The following is a 23,726-nucleotide window of genomic DNA, read 5'->3' on the forward strand; positions in this document are numbered from 1 at the left end:
CTAGAAATCTTATCATAGATGCAACCAAAAGCAAAACTCTATTAGAAAAGGGAGAGTATTCTTATGAGTACCTTCTGAATTCTTACCATTCTGAAAACCTCTTATTGGAAATTGTTGCAAAATGACAAACGTGTGATTTATAGTTTCTTATATAGTAATCCTTCCCAACTCAGCTCCCAACTCAACAAACAGCAATTTCCTTTGTGCCTGGTTACATCTCTGATGGGTGTACTGAAAAAAGACTCCACAGATTTTTGAAGATATCATGAGAATAAAAGCCCAACATTAAAAACATGCTCTATTGAAATCTGTGCAGCTTATGCACATGAAATGGCACAAAATTCATTCGTTCGTTCATTTTATTTATGTGCTGATTTTACACACACACACACACACACGTGCTCAAAGCGGCTTACAACAAACAGGATGCATTTCAAACAAACGATACAAAAACAATTTCATAATAACATAGCAAGACAAAAATATAATAATATACAAAAATACTGTAAATGTAGTGAGATTACTTAAACAACATGTAGCATCCAATAGCAAAAATAACATGGGAGCTTAACAGTTCCACCTTAGTCCTAGAACAGGCTTCCTCAACCTCAGCCCTCCAGATGTTTTGGGCCTACAACTCCCCTGATCCGTAGCTAGCAGGACCAGCAGTCAAGGATGATGGGAATTGTAGTCTCAAAACATCTGGAGGGCCGAGGTTGAGGAATCCTGTCCTAGAAACACCCCTCCCATAAGGTTGCTCCATATACTTAACTTGTTTGTGGATAAAGTGATGGCTCCAATATCCATAATGACCTATTTTTGTGTACAAATTGATCCAACTCATTACATAGCAGCATTGTGAATGGAGAACTGTCTCCCCCAGAAGTTATTCTGCTATAATAATAATTAATAATGATTTATTATTTCTACCCCGCCCATCTGGCTGGGTTTCCCTAGCCACTCTGGGCAGCTTTCAACAGAACATTAAAAACAGAATGAAACTTCAAACATTAAAAACTTCCCTAAACAGGGCTGCCTTGAGATGTCTTCTAAAAGTCGGATAGTTGTTTATTTCCTTGACATCTGATGGGAGGGCATTCCACAGGGTGGGTGCCACCACCAAGAAGGCCCTCTGCCTGGTTCCCTGTAGCCTCACTTCTCACAGTGAGGGAACCACCAGAAGGCCCTCGGAGCTGGACCTCAATGTCTGGGCTGAACGATGGGGGTGGAGACGCTCCTTCAGGTATACAGGACTGAGGCCGTTTAGGGCTTTCAAGGTCAGCACCAACACTTTGAATTGTGCTCGGAAACGTACTGGGAGCCAATGTAAGTCTGTCAGTTTGAAATGGAAACCTTGCCTGTAGTGCTCCTACCTGGATTGGGTCAGCATTGTTCTTTTAAAATATTCTAATTTAATTATTTTGTTTTCTCTCTACCACATACGTATAGGGGTGTGGGTGGGTGTGTAATGCTTATCCTAGGTATTCTGATGCAATTATTTTATTTTTCCCTGTCCCGCATGCCTAAAGTAGGGGAATTCACGAGTAGTTGTCTGGATTTGAGCAATTCTGTCCTCTTAGCTTACAAATGGTACATTCATAAATCAAAGTCAGCAGCTGTCCAATAATTTTTTAACTAGGACTGTGTGATTTGTACTCTATAGTTCATTGTTTGGAGGTAAGAAAGGTGTGTAGGATTGAGTAGAACATAAGCTTTCAATTAGAAGACAAGAAGCTTTCAATTAGTTACACTTGAAACAGACAGAAACCCTATTTATGCATTATTCATATGCAAGATGTTCCTGTGTTTACTTGAAGCAGGACTCACCTCCTTCCTCAATAATGTTGAAAGAGACACCCCCCAATGCTTATGAGTAGGGGCTACACACAAATGGGCTTATAGCACAACCAGGTGTCCTGATCACATGGAGTCCCTACATGTGAGTAGGAGCTTGTGCCTTGGGGCTTCTCTTCAGACAACTGCTGGCAGGGCTAACAGCACAGCCCTGATCCAAGTAAACATGATAATGCTATAAACACGAGTAACACGTGATTGGGGCTAAAGAATGCTGTCTGGTCAGATGTGCAGGCAGAGCTCTCACTTAAGTTGATTCATCTTTTTAGGTTTGTCCACCATTGCTGACAACGACCATGCAATTCTGAAACAATCTATTCTGCAGTTGTATACACTCTATGGGATTTAGTTAACCAAGGTTGTGCGTTAGAAGGCTTCTGCTCTGTCAAGAGTCCATGAAAGTGTAGTACACCTCGAGATTACAATAATAAACCACAAATGACTGTCATAATGTTGTGAAAATATGAATCAATGCTGTTTTGTTACTTTAGCACATTGGTGCGGGCATACCCAAAATTAGAAAAAGGAGACCCTATGTCCAGGTAACTATGGATAGAGGTGATTCTTAGAGTGTTTAAAGATGCATAGAGCTGAAGCTGAGATTAGAGAGCTTCTATTTAGCTTCCTGGGAAAACCTAACTAGGCTGTTTACTTGATCAGCCAGCTTCTAAAGCATGAAGCTTGCAAACATAGTGTGGATGCTTGTGGAAGATGTTGCTTTAAGTAATTACGTGTTGCTGTTAACAGAATTGAATATACGTATGCTTTTGCCACAATTTTCAATTCCGCCCCCCCCCCCACGCCGCCAAGAAGTTTAGAATCTGGAGGGGGAGGCTGCTTATTCTGGATTTATTTTACTGTAAACCTGAAGCCCTTACATTATATTTGATAGACTTTTGAGCCATATTAAGGATTTGTGGTTTCCCACATGCAGGTCAAAACATGGTGCTTATTGTTTCATTTGCAGCTGTGTGTCTGTGAATGCTGTACAGAGCACAGCAAAACTGTTATTTGCACACACACAAAAACAGCAGTATTTTGAATTCACAGTGTGTTCAGATTATCATTACCACTCCCCCAAAATCAACACACTTTAGTGATTTCATTTTTATGTTGCTGCATCATTTTATATCTCCTTCTGTCCTTCATACAGTATTTACCTTATTAACTAAAATAACACACCTTACCTTGTAATAGCCATGCTGAAAGTCAATATGCGTTCTTTTTTCTTTTTTTAGTGGCTTTTTCTTGCATGGCTTTTCCACTTTACTTCCTCAGTCATGTTTCATGACTGCAGCTGATAAGATGTGTAGAAATGCAAACCACATAGGATTGCTATCTAAATGCATCCTAGCAAAATGGGAAAGGAACAGTTATCGGAGTCTAAAGTTTGGCTTTAAAAAAAACCCAGCACTTTTTAAAGGGGGCAGTTGAGACAGACGGGTAAGAGCTGAGAGGCTGCAATTCTGTTCAGTGTTACCTCAGAATAAATGCCTGTAAATTCGTAAGTTTTTACTTCTTTGTAAATAATACCTAGATCCTGTTCAAGCACATAAGCACATTTATTTTTTCCGATTTCTGATTTCCCTATCCCCTTATTCTGATAACCATTAAAACTCACAACATCTATAAAACTTAAATCAAGGAAGATGTAAGTCAATAATGGAAGACGCAGACTAATTGTTCCTCAAAACTATTGACAGATGATGGGTATAATCAAGAGGCCGTAGGAAAGGAGGCATTATTTGCTGTATGTAGAGCCCAAGGACACAATCCATGAGAAGGTTCTCCTTTGCAAGCCACATTGAAACAAACGGAACTTGAACATGGTACTGTTCAAAGGGAAGTCATTGTTGTTTCTGTTGGAATTCTGCCTGGGTCAGAGGAATGTGCCACAGCGTAGGCACCGGCAGATATTCCTGTCGACCTCCCCGCATCTCCACTCTGCTGATAAGCAGGCGAGGTCCCGGCGATTCATCTCAGATGTGTGAGAGGAACACACCGTTTCCTTCTCTCCCCTTTGGTGTCCCCCAAGAGAGGGGAAAGAAGCAGACAGAAAACTATTTACATCTTTTATTTCTGTCTCTCATATCAGTACAGAGAAACACGTCTGCACTCGACAACAGCAAGAAGAAACTCCACCCATGTACTTCCAGTACAGGTCATATGACACACACACTGAGCTAACATCCGGTGCTCAGTACAGAATGGACTGCCCCTTTGTTCCCATGGCAACAGTCACAAACATCCTGTCTGGCTTTCCAGCCACAAGCAGCTGACTGAGCTGCTGGAGCCTTTGCTTGCTGCAGCATTGGTGCTTTATGGTAACAGTTTCATCCATTATCCCCTCTGATTAATTATTATTATTCATTTCTGTGGTGCTGAAATCCAATAATATGCCCTTGCCCTAAAACTTAAAGTTATAAAGGTCCCTGATTCAGGTTTATTTAGTTATTTCAGACTTAAAACAATATTAAGTATCTAAAGAGATTAAATGCATCAGGCTTGCAAAAGAGAGCTTCCCAGCGGAGTGTGATCTAAGCATTTTATTAGGGATCCATTTGCTTTATCTGTAAACATTCATTTCATATTTATATTATTCAGAGATAGCCTAAACTTTTAGATTCCGTAACTGTGACTAAACCATGCTATCATTTTTTGAGTGTGTTTTTTTTAAAGGATGATTCTTGTATTATGGATTATTTATCACATTGTTTTCTTTTGTGTCCTTGCTTTGTTTACTGGAACGGGATACGGACTGCAATGCTGCTTTTGCCACGGCAATGCCTTCATGCATGCTGCCTGGGTTTGATCCTTCTAATGTCATTCCATTGCATGTAAGGAATTTATTATTTAAATTTGATTTGCTTTACATTTGAGAACTAGACTTTGTGAAGGTTAAGGTCTTGTCTTCTTTTAACTGTGCTTGTCATTCATTTTTAATTTTATCATTATTTTCTCTCAATGATTTATTTCACTAAAGTTGATTTATTTGTCTAGATGAATAAGAGCTTAGCAGTTGTCAAATGCGTATAATTGTACCAGCAATGATCTGCATTTATTTCAATTGGTGTTTGAATATTTTCATATCCAAGGCAAGATTTCCTCTGCTGTTTCTCTTATTGAAGCAAGTTTCTAAAAAGAACAACAAAAAAGAACACACTGTCTATTTAGTACCTTGTTAATATGATCCAGATGAACATAATGAGCCAACTTTCTTATTTCTATCTCTAAGCAGTTTCTCGGTCATTGACTTGTAGAACTGTTGACAGATTCTGGACTGTTGCATCCCTTCCTTGCACATGGTTCTGCTAAAATCACTGGAACTATTGGCGACTCAAACTCCTTTCTGACATTTTGCTAATACATTGCAGTCAGTGTGCGACTCAGTGTGTGAGCCGAGATTGGGGGCGCACCAGTCTGACACCAGCATCACACATCTCACTCCTAATATCTCTGCCTTGAGTGTGGACATCTGAAGAGGGAAAATCTATACACAAATGCTTATATATGATCTGGAATCCTACACTTGAAAGTCTATGTGTGTAAAGTCTATGTACGTAGACTTTCCCTCTTCAGCTTTCATGGACACGACTGCTCTCATCATATCTTTGAATTTCTCCTGGAATCAGTGAAGTATGAGGACAGACAAGTATGGGAACATAGATTTTTATCTTCTGGCATTTAGGAAAATACGTACATATTCACCTCAACAAAGACCAGGGCATAATTTCTTCCATTAGATGGTGGCTGCTTTAAATCTCTCCCATGTGGCAACCATTACCAATGTTCCCTTCCCTGGGTGACTACTCCGTGGCTCTCTATATTGTGCTTTTTGTCAAAGGAATGTACATAATGTTTTCCCTGAAATGTCAGTGCTGAAAGAGTGAGTTGACATGGGTCTTGTCTGCCTTTTTGCAGGAGTGGTAAGGAGAGAATTGCCTAGGTCTAGCAGGTCTGAGCACTGTAAGACTTTAAGGCAAGTTAGGTAGGAATGTGGGACGCGGGTGGCGCTGTGGGTAAAACCTCAGCGCCTAGGACTTGCCGATTGTATGGTCGGCGGTTCGAATCCCCGTGGCGGGGTGAGCTCCCGTCTTCGGTCCCAGTTCATGCCCACCTAGCAGTTCGAAAGCACTCTTAAGTGCAAGTAGATAAATAGGGACCGCTTTATAGCGGGAAGGTAAACGGCGTTTCCGTGTGCTGCGCTGGTGCAGGCTCACCAGAGCAGCTTCGTCACGCTGGCCACGTGACCCGGAAGTGTCTCCGGACAGCGCTGGCTCACGGCCTCTAGAGTGAGATGAGCACGCAACCCTAGAGTTCGACACGACTGGCCCGTACGGGCAGGGGTACCTTTACCTTTACCTTTAGGTAGGAATGTGCCTCTATCTACAACCATGGCAATCCATCCTCGTAGAAGGTAGGCCGTGACTGAATTTCCCAAGTCTGCGTTGAAGAACCTGTGGCCCTTCAGATGGTCATGAGCTGCAGCTCTCCCCTTCCCAGAGGATTGCCCATGCTGGCTAGAACTGATGGGACTTGGAGTCCCACAGCCTGGGGAGGGTCACAGGTTCTCTGTCCTTGCTATCAGGAGTGGTATTATGCTACTTTGTGGTAGTGAGGACCTGGTTGTACCAGCAAGGAGGACTAATCTTTCTGAAGATATTTTCAAAATTATCTGTCAGGATTGGATCCCTTTTCAACAATGAGGACTTCCCTCCTTCCCTTATTTTTCCTTTATCTGAATTTAATCCTTTCTCCGTTGATTCCTATCTTTGCCCATCAACCTCTGCCATTAATTTCAAAAATAAGTGCTTTTACTCCTTTGAAAAACAAGTCTGTTGTACCTAACTCTTCTCTGTAGAGACTAGCTATAAAAAGTCATTGTCTTTTCTTCCTGCCTTCCTTCTTTGTGTCCTCGTGATGCCGTGTCTGCCTTCTCAATTGCAGTTTCTACACATGTATTTTGTGAAATAATTTAGATCGAGGAAAGAGCCTCAGTACATTACCAAGCTCTACATTATGGGGTAAACTAATTATCTCTTGTCCAATTATCTCATTCATATATATATATATATATATATGTTTGTTTAAATGGAAAGACTACATATTTTATAGCTGTACTGATTAAAAACTGGAGAGGTAAGTAATTCCACCTTTATGAATCCCATGAGTTTCAAGATAGAATTTGAAGCAATTCAAGCAATTTAATCCTGAATGCAACATGGCAAGAAATATGTTTATTATATGCTGGTTTGACACTTCTTCTTCAGAATCCTAAATCTCAGGAGCCAGTGACGCTGGATTTCCTGGATGCAGAGCTGGAAAACGATATTAAAGTTGAGGTAAATGATATTGATGAATCACTGGGTGTATCTACACATAGGAAAAAACGCTATAAATAAGTCAGAAATTAAATCATTATGTAAAAATTGTATAGAATTCTTTTGCTCTCTGGTGCCATCTGGTGTTGCATGTTTATAACAAATTCAAAACGTTGTTTTAGACTGTAGCTGAGTCCACTGTCTTCATTGTTAGGTAAGCTATTTGTTTTCTGGGACAAGTAAAGCTCTATCCCACATACAGTGTTTAATTTAAAGTGGCTTACAACTAGTTTTAAAACAGCAACAACTATCAGTAAAATAAGTAAGAAAAGGGAGTTTTCATAAAACCAACCCAGCAGCTAAATGAGCAGACATGTAACCTTAAGCAGCTCAACACACATCAGGAGCTTTTTATCTGATGCCTATTTTTCAAGCAATATCAGTGAGAGATAGGCCTGCTGGGGGAGGGCATCACATGACCCTGAGGACCACAACCAGAAAGCCCCTTCTCAAAGATCCTTATGGTGCAGAGAACCCTGTTTGCAGTGCAGAGTCAGAAATCAGATCCTGGGATTCTATTAAGCAAGCGTCAATATTTTACACCTAGGGGTAATTTTACTCAGCCCACTTCTGGCTGCTCTGAACTACAATGGGTTCTGGGAATAAATTTTTATAAGCTCTGCTTCCAAGAATCTTGCTAAAATAGATGTTGGGGCTTTGATCCATGCATTGTTGGGCTGCGGCCAGCATGGCAATCCATGGGGCGGCCAGTGATTCCATCCTTGACAAGTACCCCACTTTCTTTGAAGCTACTCCTGGCTCTGCCTTCATCTCAGGGCACCCGATTCCATGTGGAGCAGTGAGCGGACGAGGGCAAGCAGAGATTGGGTGGATGGGGGGGGGGGAGATGAAGGAGAATAGAGGGTGGGGAGGCGGGATGGTGTGTGCCTTCCCAAAACGTTGGAGGGCATGTGATTTCATTGAAATGAATAAGCTATGCTGTTTAACGTAGCCTCGAGCGTGGCATTTAGGCAAATCTTGTTTAAAGTTTATGATTTCTTACACGGTGCAGGAAATGATCATGACCCTGTTCAAAATTAGTGAAATTTATTGAATACATTGGATTTGCTTCTTTATTTTTGTAATTCTCCTGATTGTAGATTCGGAAAAAAATGATAGATGGAGAAAGCGGAGATAGGACATTTAGAACGCTGGTCAAGTCTCAAGATGAGGTGAGTTATCATAGAATTAAGGAATTGTGGAGTTGAAAGGGACCACGAGGATCACCTAGTCCAAGCCACTGCAAGTGCATGTTAGGAATTGTCTGAAACAAAAAGATTCCAATTGCTTATTAGCATCATGCATTTGATACATGATGGTGATGATGTTGATGGTCTTCAAATCTGAAGCTGTAGTGGGAGAGAAGCTGTGGTGGCATTTGCACATAGATCAACCTCTCACCTCAAATTAAGGGAGAGCTCTTCTTTGACTGTGTTCACAGATGCCACAATCTGTGTAGGAGGATTTTTTTTTAAAAATCCTAGCTCGAGGTTTGAACCTCTGGCAGTGGCGTACCTACATTTTGGGAGCCCTGAAGCTTCTCTTTTCAACCCTCTTTGCAACCATCTAGGTCTAGGTAACCACTGTTACCTTGTTCAATGGGGTTGTTCCATGACAGATCACCACACCTTTACAACATCTCTGCTACTGACTCTCAGACTTTGGGGTTGTTGAAATATATGCAAGAAAAAATTAATCCGTTTGAGTCATGCAACTCAAATTGGGCCTGATAGGCCCATTTTTGAAAGCTTCATGAATTTCATAGTAGATCTTGTCCTGACCTCTGGGTGGGGGACATTGGGCCTGGGCGCAAAATGCAAATTCCTAGGCCTCTCTGTTTGGCCCTTTGGAGAAAACGGAATGCTTCCTCACTGGTCCACTTCATGAGACGTTTTGTCTGGCTGCAATCTATCCTTGAACTGTGGTAATGCCTCCTTCTTTCTTGGAGGGAGGGTGCCGAGGTGGGTGTGCGTGCGTAGAAACCTCTGACTTTTGACTGCTCCAGGGACCTACTGGCAGTCAGCCCTCAGAAGGTGGCCCACAAAGGGATGTGACTGTCAGGCTGTTCTTCAGCTCTGCTTTGAGAAGGACAGAGACAACATGTTGTCACAACTTGCCAAGAACCCTAAAATGGTAGTTATGCATTTGGATGCAGACCACATGTACATTTTTTCCTTTAAACTTACATCACATCAAACCAAGTCATTTTCAGATGCTACATTTCCACACAACTTTCCTCAGAATGTTTACATGTGCTCTAGCCATAAAAACAGGTGCTCTATAAAAGTTTTTTCTGCTCTCTCCAAAACTCCTAAAAATCAAAATCTTGTTAATGTTTATGTTTAAATTGTACGTAGATAGAAGCAAGACACCTGTTGCGGCACATTTGAACATTATTAGTAACTCTGCAGCGCAGCAGCTGTACAGTTTTTATCACAGGCATTCCTATAAATCTGTGTCTCTCAGTATAACATTGTAATATGCTACAGCTGGCAAGGAGTTACACTTTAAATGATGAAAACTGAATAAACCTGCTCCTTTGGGATGTATTAACTCTGATTAAATCTCTACAGCCTGCCCAGGGACCTTCTAAAATTTTCCATCATGTGGCCTCTCCTTCATTCATTCTGTAATTACATGAATTGAAAATTTCAGATTAATCTTGCCCTCCAGTAACACATTTATATTTGTGCTTCTATCGACGCATGCTGGCTGTCCTGTTCAGTGAGGCTATGTTTTCCATTACCATAGCCTAGAGTGAAGAAATCCATAGGCTTGGTTGCCAGTAGCAGCTTTCAAATGGGTCATTTTACTCTTGCACAATTGTATATAGCCACCCAGAGTGCCTGGGGAAACCTAGCCAGATGGACGGGGTAGAAATAATAAATTATTATTATTATTATTATTATTATTATTATTATTATTATTATTATTTACAAACGGTGCTGGAAAATAAATAAATAGAATCAGACCAGGAAATGGTGTGAGAGAGCTGGACCTTGTGGCTCACAAGGAGACCCTCTCCAGCGTCCGAAGAGGACGTCATTGAGGACAGAGGAAGAGACCTGGGCTTTGTTCACGCTGCTCAGCCTCCCTGCCTAACAGCTGATGCATGTGGTGGAGCAGCAGTTAGCACAGCACTCCTTTTCTCTGTGGGAGCATCTCAGGCACAGAGTTTCACACATAAATAATGTGAGAGTTTCTCATATTGCTAGGCATGTTTCTTATCTATCAACTGCACAGTCTTAAGGTTTTATAGGATGACAATTTTAAGGTTGTGTTACTGTTGTCATTTTGTTTTAACATGTAGGGGAAATCTAAATTGCCAGAAAGGAATAAAAAAGAAAAGAAAATAATTTTGGACAACATTAGGCATCCAGTTTGACGCTTGCCTTAATTGTTAGATATGTAAAGTAATAGGAAGTTTTTAATTGTAATACATTGCAACGATGATTTGTTCTTGAATCTTGTAGGTTTTTTTTAAAAAAACTATTTTTGTAGCTTTCTTGAGATCATGGAGAAAATGATGGTCTTCCTCAATATTTTGCAGCGCTACATTGACAGAGGAAACAGAACATACACATGGACAGCTGTAAATGGTACTGATTACAGGTAATAAAATTTCTGGTTGTGTTGAAAATATCCTTATATCCTTAACCTGGCAAATTTTGTTATACAGGCAGCCCTCCGTTTATGTGGGGGTTACGTTCTGAGGCACCGCACGTGTCAGTGAAATTGTGTATAATTAAAAGCCAATGAAAAATCCACAAACACCCTGTTCCCCTCCTGCCCTGCCCCTGTTCTGCCCTTTTAGTGATGCTTCAGTGATGTCTTTATGGCGTTTTTCAACCTAGGATGCAGTATCTATATGGCCACATTCTCCTGCCTGTTTTGTCATCAGAGGCTAGGCAGATTATCACCAGAATCATAGACTTAGCAAAGGCAGAGCTCACTTTTTATCTTCCCTTATTTCCACATTGCTTTGCTCTGGTCTGCGTTCTGCTCCTTCAGAATTCCAGTTTAACTAAGACAATTTCTAAAATTAATTTTGGAAATGGAGCATACTCAGTTGGCTTCAGCTTTCAGTTCCTTCAGTTCATCTTCATTTCTCTCTCTCTGGTGTTTAATTGATGAGCGCAAGAGCTCCTACACACTGGTAAACATCACACCAAAATAACCTTGTTGCAGTCATGTACAATTACCCCAAAACTGCCTTTTTTCCAGTGGTGTTTTTTTAACGCATGTGCACACAATGGTAATATAGAGGGAAGAAAAAGGCATTAATGAGCTGAAATGAAAACAACAATACAATTGAAGATATATATTAAATCTCAGAAACAAAAAGACAAGGTAATTTCCACAAGGCCTCTTCCCCCTTACAAAGGTTAAACCTTCCCCATTAAGTTCTTTTAATGTAATAATAATAATAATAATAAGAAGAAGAAGAAGAAGAAGAAGAAGAAGAAGAAGCTTTGAATGACTGGTGCATGGGAAAGAGACCAATAATCCTATACTGTTGATCAGTAAAGAGGAAACATTTGAGATTTCAAAAACAGCCATCACTATCTGCTCCAACTGATGGGGTTGCTGGCTTTTGATTGAAAAAATAAACATTAGGAAGAACTTCCTGACAGTAAGAGCTGTTCGACAGTGGAATTTTCTGCCAAGGAGTGTGGTGGAGTCTCCTTCTTTGGAGGTCTTTAAGCAGAGGCTTGACAACCATATGTCAGGAGTGCTCTGATGGTGTTTCCTGCTTGGCAGGGGGTTGGACTTGATGGCCCTTGTGGTCTCTTCCAACTCTATGATTCTATGATTCTAAAATATATCTAATACTAGTCCATTGGGTGGAGCTTGGCGTACTCTAGTGGTAGCAGAGTCAAGAGCAGAAGCTTTTTTTTGCTGTGGCTGATACTGAAAGTCAAGGTGGACTGAGCCTGTATTTGCTTTCTAGTGCTGTGGGTTAAACCACAGAGCCTAGGGCTTGGCGATCAGAAGGTCGGCGGTTCGAATCCCTGTGACGGGGGGGTGAGCTCCCATTGCTTGGTCCCTGCTCCTACCAACCTTGCAGTTCGAAAGCACGTCAAGTGCAAGTAGATAAATAGGTACCACTCTGGCGGGAAGGTTAATGGCGTTTCTGTGTGCTGCTCTGGTTCGCCAGAAGCGGCTTAGTCACGCTGGCCACATGACCCAGAAGCTGCCTGCGGACAAACGCCGGCTCCCTCGGCCTATAGAGCGAGATGAGTGCAAAACCCCGTCCGCGACTGGACCTAATGGTCAGGGGTACCTTTACCTTTTACTGTATAGGGAACTGAACGTGTTGCCAAATTCAGTCGCACTGGCTGCTGCTACCAGGCTACTCTACCACCATAACCCACCCTGCATGCTTCAGCTTAACCAAACTAGGGAGAGCTCCTATACATTCTGCCATCTCTAAAGGGCTGAATTTGGCTCTTTAGTGCATGTCTATAGACTCTACAGGTCAAGCATGTATACTAAATAAAAGAATCATGTTGATCTTCATTCATAACATGCTTGCAAATGCAATTCTGGATGTTGCATACATGAATCTGGCAACTAACCCCAAGCCCAGATAGGCTGTTGTTGTTGTTGTTGTTGTTGTTGTTGTTGTTGTTGTTGTTGTTGTGCAGGGGGGTTGTAAGTGCAGCTTGAGTCACTAAATATACTATTCTGGAAGCCTAGCAACCCTTGGAGCAGATTTTGTGTCTGAAATAATTTCCTTCCTATCTGCCTTCTGGTGATTTATATTATTTGACAATAACTTAAACTGAAGTAGTGAAAATCATTAGATTTTGGATCTTTCAAAAATGAATGACAACATTTGATGTTATCTATCATTAGCAACCATAGTTTCCTGTTTACTTGCCCAAAATTGTAATTAGGGGATTTCCTGTCTTATTGCTCTACCTCACTGGTTATCTGTTTGACAGACTTAATCTTCAAAGTCTTGTTTGATTCCTCTCTGGGCTGATTTTTTTTAAAAAAATGTCTTTTTGTTCTCCTGGAAAAACAGCAGTTAAGTCTCCCTGGAGACCACATTTCTGTAGACATATTTCTACATAAAATTATAGATGTTAATTAGTGGGTTCTGTTCAGCAGTAACTGCTAATAACAGAGAAGCCTTTTCTGATTTCCCTTGAGAGGAATTGGTGGAAAGCTGTCACCAAATAATGAGTAATTCTGCTGTGTACAGTTCAAATGGTAATTGAGTATCATGTCTGTAGCTGAGTATCCTACAGTTTCCTTTCAATGTTCCTCCACAGGCATCTGCTGGAAATATTACATAATAAGCAGATATGCTCCATGTTAATGACAGCTAAGGGCTACAATGGTAGAATTTATTTTTTTAAAAAAAGTTTGTTTCGCCATAGGTCAGTGGCGTAGCGTGGGGGGTGCCAGGGGTGCCGGCCGCACCGGGCGCAACATTGGGGGGGGCGCGTTTGGCCGGCCCTTCGCAAGACAAAAGTCCATAGGGAAATCTCCGGGACAGCGGGGAAGCGCAGCGTGTCTTCCCCACTGTCCTCGGACCTCCTCCGAAGGCTGGCGGTGGGTCAGAGTGACCTCCTCCCACCGCCAGGCTTTGGAAGGATGCTCCGAAGCCTACAGCGGGAGGAGGGCTCTCCGCCCCACCGCCAGCCTTCGGAAGGCTCCTCCGAAGCCTGGCGGTGGGGCGGAGAGACCTTCTCCCCGCGCCAGCCTTCGGATGGCTGTCCTGAAGACTTGTGGTGGGAGCAGTGGCGTAGCGTGGGGGGTGCAGGGGGGGCCTGCCGCACCTGGCGCAACATCTGGGGGGCGCGGAAGAGACTCGAGTGCTAAAATCCACGGATTAGGGGGCGCAAATTACTTGCCTTGCCCCGGGTGCTGAGAACCCACGCTACGCCACTGCCATAGGTGGTATTAAAATTCATAGTCTACAAGGTCTCCTGCTAAGAAATAGTGTCTTCAATGGCTGATAACAACAACTATTATTACTACTAGCAATAGTAGTAGTAGTTAGCCAAAATGTATATTTAAATAGAAGTCAGGCTAGTGGTAAATCTGGATTGGACCTTGCAACTCTGCAGAACAAAGCAAAAATCCTATAGGCCATGCAAAGCTCTTGGGACATTTTAGAGAAGTCTTTCTCATTCTGTTGCCCTCCAGATGTTTTGGACTACAATTCCCATCTCCCCTCAGCATTGGCCACACTGGCTGGGGCTGATGGGAGTTGTATTGCAGACCACCTGAAGGGAACCAGTTTGCAAAAGATGGTTGTAGAGCAGCATTAATATGTTAACTGACTGCAGTGTGGTTTTTAAAAAAAGGTAAAGGACCCCTGACAGTTAAGTCCAGTCACAAACGACTCTGGGGTTGCGGCGCTCATCTCGCTTTATTGGCTGAGGGAGCCGGCGTACAGCTTCCGGGTCATGTGGCAAGCATGACTATGCTGCTTCTGGTGAAACCAGAGCAGCACACAGAAATGCCGTTTACCTTCCTACCGGAGCGGTACCTATTTATCTACTTGCACTTTGACATGCTTTCAAACTGCTAGGTTGGCAGGAGCTGGGACTGAGCAACGGGTGCTCACCCCGTCGCAGAGATTCGAACCGCTGACCTTATTAAAATGCTATAGACATGCAAATAGATCTATCCCATTTGTATTTGGCTCCTGAAGCACTTCCCAATCCGGTACAAATAACAAAACTGCAGCTCACATTAAGAAGCCAAACATACTCACTCAGAGAGCAACAGTTCCTTCAGTGTGTAAGGTACAAATGTGACTCACTTGGTTTATTTTTAAACAAATTGAGTTGTAGAAAACCCCATGTGGATTGAGCCTTTCAACTCTCCTGTCAAAACAACTTAATGCTCAGTTACTGCAATGCATGAATACTCAGAAGTAAATGACAATCACTGTCTCAATAAACAGACCTTACCTGCCTTCTCCCTTCAACTCATCCTAGTTTTTCAAGTTGTGTGCAAGCTTTAATCTATCCTGCGATACTAATTTTCTGTTAAACAAAGCCATGAAAAATGGTGACTGTTCTGTAAATGTCAAGATGGGGTTGATAAGGACCTCATTCTCGGTACCACACGTTTAATTTGGAGGAGTGGAGTTCAGATGCAGCAGAAAGCAGTAAGAGGATTTAGTGAAGTAGTTAGCCAAGCAAATGTATGCCATGAAATCACATGTTCCATGATTTTCTTACACATCAAAGCTAGGGAAAATGCTAGGCTGATAAGGCTCTGTGGTATTGAAATGTGGCTTTATTCTCACCATTTAATGTTGATTTATTTATTATATAGTTTGGCCTTGGTGTTACCATCCTACAGCTTTTACTACATAAAAGCCAACATTAAGGAAGCATTAACTCAGGCAAAATGTAAGTAGCCGTGACCTTTCTCCAGAATCTGAGTATTGCTGTGTAGTCTGTAGAATTGTTCTCTTGTCCTTTTTCTAACACAACATTTTTAAAGCCATGACGCTCTTGTGAAGTTCAGCAGTATTGCCATGAATTCTGTGCCCCCAGCTCTGCAGCAATGATCCCAAGTCATTGTGTGAGCGTGCAAGGTACAAAAAGTATTCTACACAAGTAGAATATGTTCTGTTACTCAAATTGCACTGGTCAACCTTTCTCTCTCATCTCCTTGCTTATGTTTCCTAGAGGAGCAATGCTTTGGATATCCTCTGTTGCTGTCTTTTTAGGGGTCTAATAGCTAATGTATTGAATAGTCCATCTCCAAGGTATGAGTTGTGCCTTTTGAAATCTAGCCTAGGTCGTGTGCATAGTGTGTCTTAGCTGGAACTCATTGTGATTTAGATCAATCTCTGGATCAAGGTTAAATCAGGTTTCCTAAGTTTTGGATTGTAGCTGAATTGTTCTGAATGTCTGTGATATGAGTGGATATAACCTGGATTGCGTCTAACGTGGATTCTTTTCTAGTAGTCTCAAATTGTTCCATCAGGTCCTAAGCTGTGTATGGCTTTCAAGCCGTGGAGGCTGGTCCATAAGAGTGAATGGGGCACTGCCTGACCAGCCTTGCTCTGTCCTAAGCCAGCCCCCACATGCCTGCTTCCCTGTTAGGGGGCAGCACTGCCTGCCAGCTGCCTCCTCCTTGGGCTAAGTGTTGCTTCTTGTAGCCACTGCTGCTATCAAAGTGTCAGTGAAATTCTCTCAACTCTGACATGTGCTGCATTCCCAGAGTTTAGGCTCAGGACAAAGCCTATCAGGTGTATTTTAAACTTACTGCAGTTTCCCTAGGATTCTTCAAAGGGAGCCCTATGTAGAACTCTTCTGTCATTTATCGGGGGTGGCCTAGGCCAGGGGTCAGCAAACTTTTTCATCAGGGGGCTAGTCCACTGTGCCTCAGACTTTGGGGGGAGCGGCGGACTATATTTTGGGGAGGGGAAATTAATGAACGAATTCCTATGCCCCACAAATAACCCAGAGATGCATTTTAAATAAAAGCACACATTCTACTCATGTAAAAACACGTTGATTCCCAGACCATTCGCCAGCTGGATTTGGAAGACGATTGGGCCAGATCCGGCCCCTGGGCCTTAGTTTGCCTACCCATGGCCTAGGCAGCCCCTCCTGCTTAGAACTGCCCTGCAAATTTCCCCTAACCTGGGAATCCTACTTTAGCTGCTATGCTAGCTTGTTTCAAATTTATAATGTGCTCTTTCTTCCCAAAGAGAACCCAGTGCAACTCACAATAACAAAATCACATTGAAACAATTTAAAGCAATGCTATAACACATTGCAGGCAACAGTTAAAACCAGTTATGTAAAAATTTCATAAAACTACCAGCCCAAAGCTTGGATGAAATAAGATGCACTTAGGACAAGCCTACACAATATGTGACCTTGTGTCCCATGCAGGCGAGAAAACCAGGCTGTTTTAGCTTCCTTAAGGTTGTAGTACATGACTGGTGACTGTGTTTGGCTTGGCAGGTCACACATTGTCCTCACCTACTTTAGGACTTTGGGTCTGACTTTTACTTAGCAGCCATTTATCTCCCTCCATTGTAGTCTTTTGAATGTCCCATGTAGTAAGTATTTCTGCATTCCTATTCACATAGGAAAACAGCAGCAATATGCCCCAGGTAGCTGCTCCATATAATGTAAGAATAAACCATGTGTTGCTGCCAGCTCAAAGCTAGTTTTAAAGCTGTTTCATAGATATGTGATAAGTATATCCTTTTTGCGAGACATCATATTGCATGATTCACTTCTGAACTTGGGAGCAGTCTGTAAAATCTTGAGTGCAAGATCAATAATTCTGGGCGAAATTTCTTAGGAGCCCCCTGAGTCAATATTTCCATTACACAGATCCTTGAAATAGCTGTATTATATAGAAGGTGCATGAAAGAAAGTGTTGAAAAAAGACATGGGTTGAAGTCTTCAGAGATGTTTGTCTTTTCTCCAGAGTACAGCTGTAGAGAAAATGAACCTTTGATCTCTCTTTACGCCACAATATTTTTATTCAAGGGGCTGGTTGAATAAAATATTGGTTTGTGACCCCTTTTGCTTTACCCTGTTTTTTCTGTTTCCCTGCCTTCTCCTTCTGATGGATTATCACAGTCCCAAAGGGCAAGTATATTCTTGTTGCTCAATTTCCCCTCTGTTTACTGTTGCTCATATTGTCTGCTTCTATTTCCATTCCTCCTCAATGTTCTCCTTTGTATCCTAAATCTTGGAGCTTCTCCCATGCCAGTTGAGTATTAGAAAGACAGAGAAGGAAAAATGATGTATTTTCCACAATATGCTTTTCTATTTATGTTGCTCTTTCATGCTTGTTTATTTGACTCTGTCACCTCCCAGTTCATAGAGAGCTAAGTAACATATCTTAACCTTGGTACAGTTTACATCTTGTTTTCATCTTGGCATTCTAACTTCTTGAACTTCAGCTACCATGTTGTCAGGCAAAGCAAGTGAATAATGTGCCAGCTTTAACTTGCATCAATTATTATAGTGTTCTATTTCTGCATTTGGAAATGGACAGTAAGAGCCGTTCAGCAGTGGAACAGACTCCCACGAGAGGCAGTGAACTCTCCTTCCTTGGAGGTTTCTAAGCAGAGGTTGGGCACCCATCTGTCATGGATGTTTTAGCTGAGATTCCTGCACTGCAGGGGGTTGGACTAGATGACCCTTGGAGTCCCTTCCAACTCTAAAATTCTATGATTTCATGTTGCTGTTTTATGATAAGTGAAAAGGCAGGTAGTGGGGTAATTTTGATTAGCCAGGGGAAACATTATTGACATCTAGATCCTAACCATCTGATGTCTGCAAGGGTTGCCCTAATACTTTAATGTTTTGTAACCGTTGGCCAGTGTTTTTCTTCATGCATCCCATTACATATTTGGGATGTAGCTATATCTCAACTGAGATTGATTAGGTCGAGCACAAGCATCAGCGTGCATCCCCAACTAGGCTCCTCCCCTCTTTGGAGACTCATCACACACCAGATTTGGTGCTTTCATTGTGCTTACTTTAAACCAGTTTTTCATCATGCGCAAGATTAAACCACACTTTCACATTCTGGACATGAGAGATGAGTGAAGAGGGAGCATTTGGTAATAACTCCTTCCTGGCTTCATAAACTATGGTTTGTTTGGCCTCATCATTCTGCAACATTGTTTTCTCACCTTTTTTAAAGCAGTACAGTGGTACCTCGGGTTACACACACTTCAGGTTACATGCACTTCAGGTTACACACTCCGCTAACCCAGAAATAGTGCTTCAGGTTAAGAACTTTGCTTCAGGATAAGAACAGAAATCGTGCTCCGGCGGTGCGGCGGCAGCAGGAGGCCCCATTAGCTAAAGTGGTGCTTCAGGTTAAGAACAGTTTCAGGTTAAGAACGGACCTCCGGAATGAATTAAGTACTTAACCCGAGGTACCACTGTATTTAAAAAGTCAGAATCTTTTGAAATTCGTTAATGTTACCATGATGTACTCCCTAACTCTAGAGCCATGATTCCAAGTCATTGTGTGAGCTTGCAAGGTACAAAAAGTACTGTGCACAAGTAGAATATATTCTGTTACTCTAGTTGCACTGGTATAACTTTTCCCCGTCATCTCCTTGCTTACGTTACCTAGAGAAATAGTGCTCTGGGTATCCTCTATTGCTGTCTTTTTAAGGAAGCAATAGCTTATGTTTTGAATAGCCCACCTGCAAGGTAGGAGTTGTGTATTCTGGAATTTAGCAAAGATTCTATGCAACACATGATGTAGTAGTTCAACTTGTTTAGGTTTGTGTTGTAGTTTAATTGTTCTGAATGCTTCATGTGGTGTGTGATATGAGCGGACGTAATTTGGATTATGCCCTTTTTGGATTTTGTTCAAGTTGTCTTCAAAGTGAGAAGCAAAAAATGAGAAAAGGAAAGAATGTACCGGCATAAGAATAAAAAATGGAAAGGGGAAAAAAAACTTTAAGGGACACCAAACTATAATTTATTCAGCCTGGACTGAATAAATATGAATAAATCATATTTGTGTTTGCCTTGAGGAATGAGAGGGAAAAACAGGGAATCATAACTATATCTTCAACTATTACATTTGAGTCTGTACTGATAGCAACCCAACACTACAGAGATCTGCCTGATCTCTTTTGGGAAAGGAATTCTATACAGTATGTCAAATTTCGGGCCCATACTTACAGGCAAGCCTAGAAAATTTGTAATTATTGTGGTCTGGTGCAGGGAGGAAAAACAGGTAGTTTTAACCTCCTGAGGGCTGTAGAATGTGAGGGATGACTGTGTTTCGCTTGGAAGGCCGACTTTAGGACTTTGGGTCTGACTTTTACTTAGCAGTCATCTGTCTTGCTGATAACTTCCTACATTGCAATCTTTTGTATGTCTCTTGTAGTAAGTACTGTGTGCATTCCTATTAATATTGGGAGGAAAATGTTCCAGGGAGCAGCAAAATACACCAGATAGCTGTTCCATATTATGTATGAATTAACTGTGTGTTGCTGTCAGAACTGTTTTATACATATGTGGTGGATTATTTATTTTTGTTTTTGGTGGCCCAGCATATTGCATAATTTATTTCTGGACTTCCTGAACTTGGAAGCAGTCTGTAAAATTCTTGAGTGCAAGATCAATAATTCTGGGCGAAATTTCTTAGGAGCCCCCTGAGTCAATATTTCCATTACACAGATCCTTGAAATAGCTGCATTATATAGAAGGTACATGAAAGAAAGTGTTAACAAGACATGGGTTGAAGTCTTCAGAGATGTTTGTCTTTTCTCCAGAGTACAGCTGTAGAGAAAATGAACCTTTGATCTCTCTTTACGCCACAATATTTTTATTCAAGGGGCTGGTTGAATAAAATATTGGTTTGTGACCCCTTTTGCTTTACCCTGTTTTTTCTGTTTCCCTGCCTTCTCCTTCTGATGGATTATCACAGTCCCAAAGGGCAAGTATATTCTTGTTGCTCAATTTCCCCTCTGTTTACTGTTGCTCATATTGTCTGCTTCTATTTCCATTCTTCTTGAATGTTCTCCTTTGTATCCTTGATCTCGGGCCAAAAAGTAGGCAAGTCTACCTGAGAGTAAGTACTATAAGCGGGGCACCACCACCCAGAAAGCTCTTTCCTCCGTTGTCACCCAGGGAGAGCATCCAAAATCTGAATCTCCAAAGATGACAAGGTGTACAGAAAACGTAATGTAGGAACAGGTGTTCATTCAGGTCTCAGTCTATGTGGATGCTAGTCAACTTGAGTTAATGCACCACTCTCTGCCCCCCCAGCCTCACCTGTCCTGAAGCAGCACCCAATTGCTTGCTTTACATCCAGCCCAGGGGGCGGCTCGCCTTGTCAGCTGCCTGCTTCATAGTCTCAGTGTTGCCCCTTAGCAAGGAGGAAGATGAGGAGGGAACTAGAATTAGTTGGCTCTGCCCGCTATGGGCTTGGACTTGGCCCGCTGTTGGTCTTCCTGCCTTTTTCTCTACCAGTCCCAATGGGCACCAGCTGCAGAAGCTCTATGCATTCCATTGTGTGCTACATTCCCACTGTTTGGTCTCAGTTTGTAGCCTATTAGGTGTACTTTGAACTTACTGCAGTTCCCTCAACTTATTCACAGGAAGGCTAAGCAGCAGCTCTTGCTTGCCTCTTCACTGCTGCTGCTTCCCTACAAATTTCTACTTGGTTGAGAATCCTATTCTAGCTATGTTTGTTTGTCTCAAGCTTATAGCCCATCCTTTCTTCCCAAAGGGAGCTCAGGGCAGTTTAAAATAACAAAAGTATGTAGAAAGGATTTAAAAGCAAACATGTTAGAACTTCATAAAACCATTGGACGAAAGCTTAGATAAAATAAGGAAGTTTTTCCCTATTTCCAGAACACAGGTGGGGCAAGCCTATACAATTTGTGACCTGGTGGTCTCACACAGGCAGGTTGAACCTACGTCAGCTTGTAGTATGTGAGTGATGGAAGTGTTTGGCTTGGCAGGTCACACATTGTAGAGGTCTGCTTTGGGACTTAAGAGTCTATCTAACCTTCTATTAGCAGTCTTCCGTCTTGCTGCATTGACATCTTTTGTGCGTCCCTTGTAGTATTGTGTGCGTTCTCCACGTCTTATGCTAGTCACATAGGAAAGCTGCTCCAGGGAGCAGTGAAATGCCCCCAATAGCTGCTCTACATAATGTATGATTGACCCTTTGTTGTTGCCAGCTCAAAACTAGATTTCAAGCTGTTTTGTAGTTATGTGATGGATATATGTTGACAAAAGACATGTGTTCAAGTCTTCAGAGATGTTTGTCTTTTCTCCAGTGTACAGCTGTAGAGAAAATGAACCTTTGATCTCGTTTCATGCCGCAATATTTTTATTCAAGGGACTGGTTGAATAAAATATTGATTTGTGACCCCTTTTGCTTTACCTTGTTTCTTATGTTTCCTTGCCTCTTTCTGATGGATTATAACAGTCCAAAATGGCAAGTATATTCTTGTTGCTCAATTTCCCTCTATTTACTGTTGCTTATACATGTTGTCTGCTTCTATTTTCATTCCTCCTGGATGTTCTCCTTTGTGTCCTTCATCTTGGGGCTTCTCCCATGACAATTTGGTATTCTAAAAATAGAGAAGGGAAAATGATGTATTTTTTCCTCACATACTTTTGAATTGTTTCTCTTTCCTCCTTGCTTCTTTGACCCTGTCACCTCTCAGTTTATTAAGAAACTCAGATTAACACTTCACCCCAAATTTGTGTTTTCAAGAACTCTGAAATGAATTTATGCTAAGTAAAATATTTTACCTGTGGCACATTTTACAAGCCCTTTTGGTTTGCATCTTGACATCCCCATGGCTTCAGCTTTAATTGCCATATGGTCATGCTTAGCAGGTCAGTACTATGCCAGATTTACCTTGCACCAATTGTTGCAGTATTTCAGGCTGTGTTGCTGCTATTTCATGATAAATACATGAATCTCTCTTTTAATGTGAAAATGTAGATGGTGGGGTAATATTTATTGGCTTTGCTGCTTCCATAGTGCTTACTTTAAACCAGTTTTCCAGATCTGCACATCCGAATTAAACCACAATTTCACATTTTGGACATGTAAGAAGAAACACAGGGTGAGGCAGAACAGGAGTATGTGGTCACAATGCTCTTCCCCAGCTTAATAACTTTAGCCTGTTAAGCTGGAGTCATTGTCTGAATGGGTCCTAGGAACCGAGTGCTTTAAAAATGTTGAAATCCACTGCATTTACATACTTAGTTTTGCTTATAAAAGATTCTGACACTGCATTTTCATCTTTATAGTTACGGAAACTCTGAAGCTAGATCGCTTTGATGAATTCGGCTACACCTTTTTAGCACCAAGGTTGGTCATTTTCCTGTTCTGTATACCCAAATGATACATAACAAGTCTCGACTAACAAATGGCGATGATAATAATAATGTTATTATAATAATTTATTTCTTTTACCCAACCCATCTGACTGGATTGCCCCAACCACTCTGGGTGGTTTCCAACAAAAATACTACAACAACAACAATAACAACATATATATATATAATAAAATTAATTGGATCTAGACCAAGTTAGTTGAACTTCAGTTCCATTGATTTCAAAAAGAACTAAATCATGCCTAACTTGTTCTGTTGATTTCTGTTAGACTTTTGTCCCAACTAATTTAGCGAAGATTCAGCCCACTTTAAGATGAGATCATCCATATACTAATAGTATATAGTCTGAAGTCTCCCAATGTTCACACGTACATAGCCAAAACGACACCACCGACCCTCAAGAGGGTGGCAATATCAGACGCACAGTAACCCCAACGTTTGCAGAAATACAAACAATATTCAGGGGGAAAGCAAAGGAAATGTTGGATTCCCCTGAAAAGCAGCCCAATGAGGACTGTGTGTCCACATAAAGTAAGAGACTTTTGAGAGGGGAAAAACTGCCTCGCAGGTGGGAGGGGTAAGGGAATGTTGTTGTTGGAAAAGGCGCATGGAGAAAACGATATGTAGATATAAAATGGTAGAAAGA

At 41.6% G+C, this 23,726-nt stretch overlaps 1 protein-coding gene across 4 annotated transcripts in view; it reads left to right on the forward strand.

Moving 5' to 3' along the window:
- Positions 1 to 23,726, forward strand: part of CACNA2D1 (calcium voltage-gated channel auxiliary subunit alpha2delta 1) — a 392,960-nt gene that overhangs the window by 340,199 nt on the left and 29,035 nt on the right. For 2 of the 4 annotated variants that reach the window (XM_082239529.1, XM_082239530.1), the window contains exons 19-24: positions 2,346 to 2,396; positions 7,125 to 7,196; positions 8,336 to 8,407; positions 10,786 to 10,847; positions 15,540 to 15,616; positions 22,994 to 23,054. In XM_082239529.1, coding sequence (XP_082095655.1) covers positions 2,346 to 2,396; positions 7,125 to 7,196; positions 8,336 to 8,407; positions 10,786 to 10,847; positions 15,540 to 15,616; positions 22,994 to 23,054 — 395 coding nt within the window. The remainder of the gene's footprint in view (positions 1 to 2,345; positions 2,397 to 7,124; positions 7,197 to 8,335; positions 8,408 to 10,785; positions 10,848 to 15,539; positions 15,617 to 22,993; positions 23,055 to 23,726) is intronic. The other 2 variants (XM_082239531.1, XM_082239532.1) reach the window with 1 other exon arrangement.

Source organism: Podarcis vaucheri (genome assembly GCF_965113315.1).
Source record: "Podarcis vaucheri genome assembly, chromosome: 10".
Taxonomy (NCBI): domain Eukaryota; kingdom Metazoa; phylum Chordata; class Lepidosauria; order Squamata; family Lacertidae; genus Podarcis; species Podarcis vaucheri.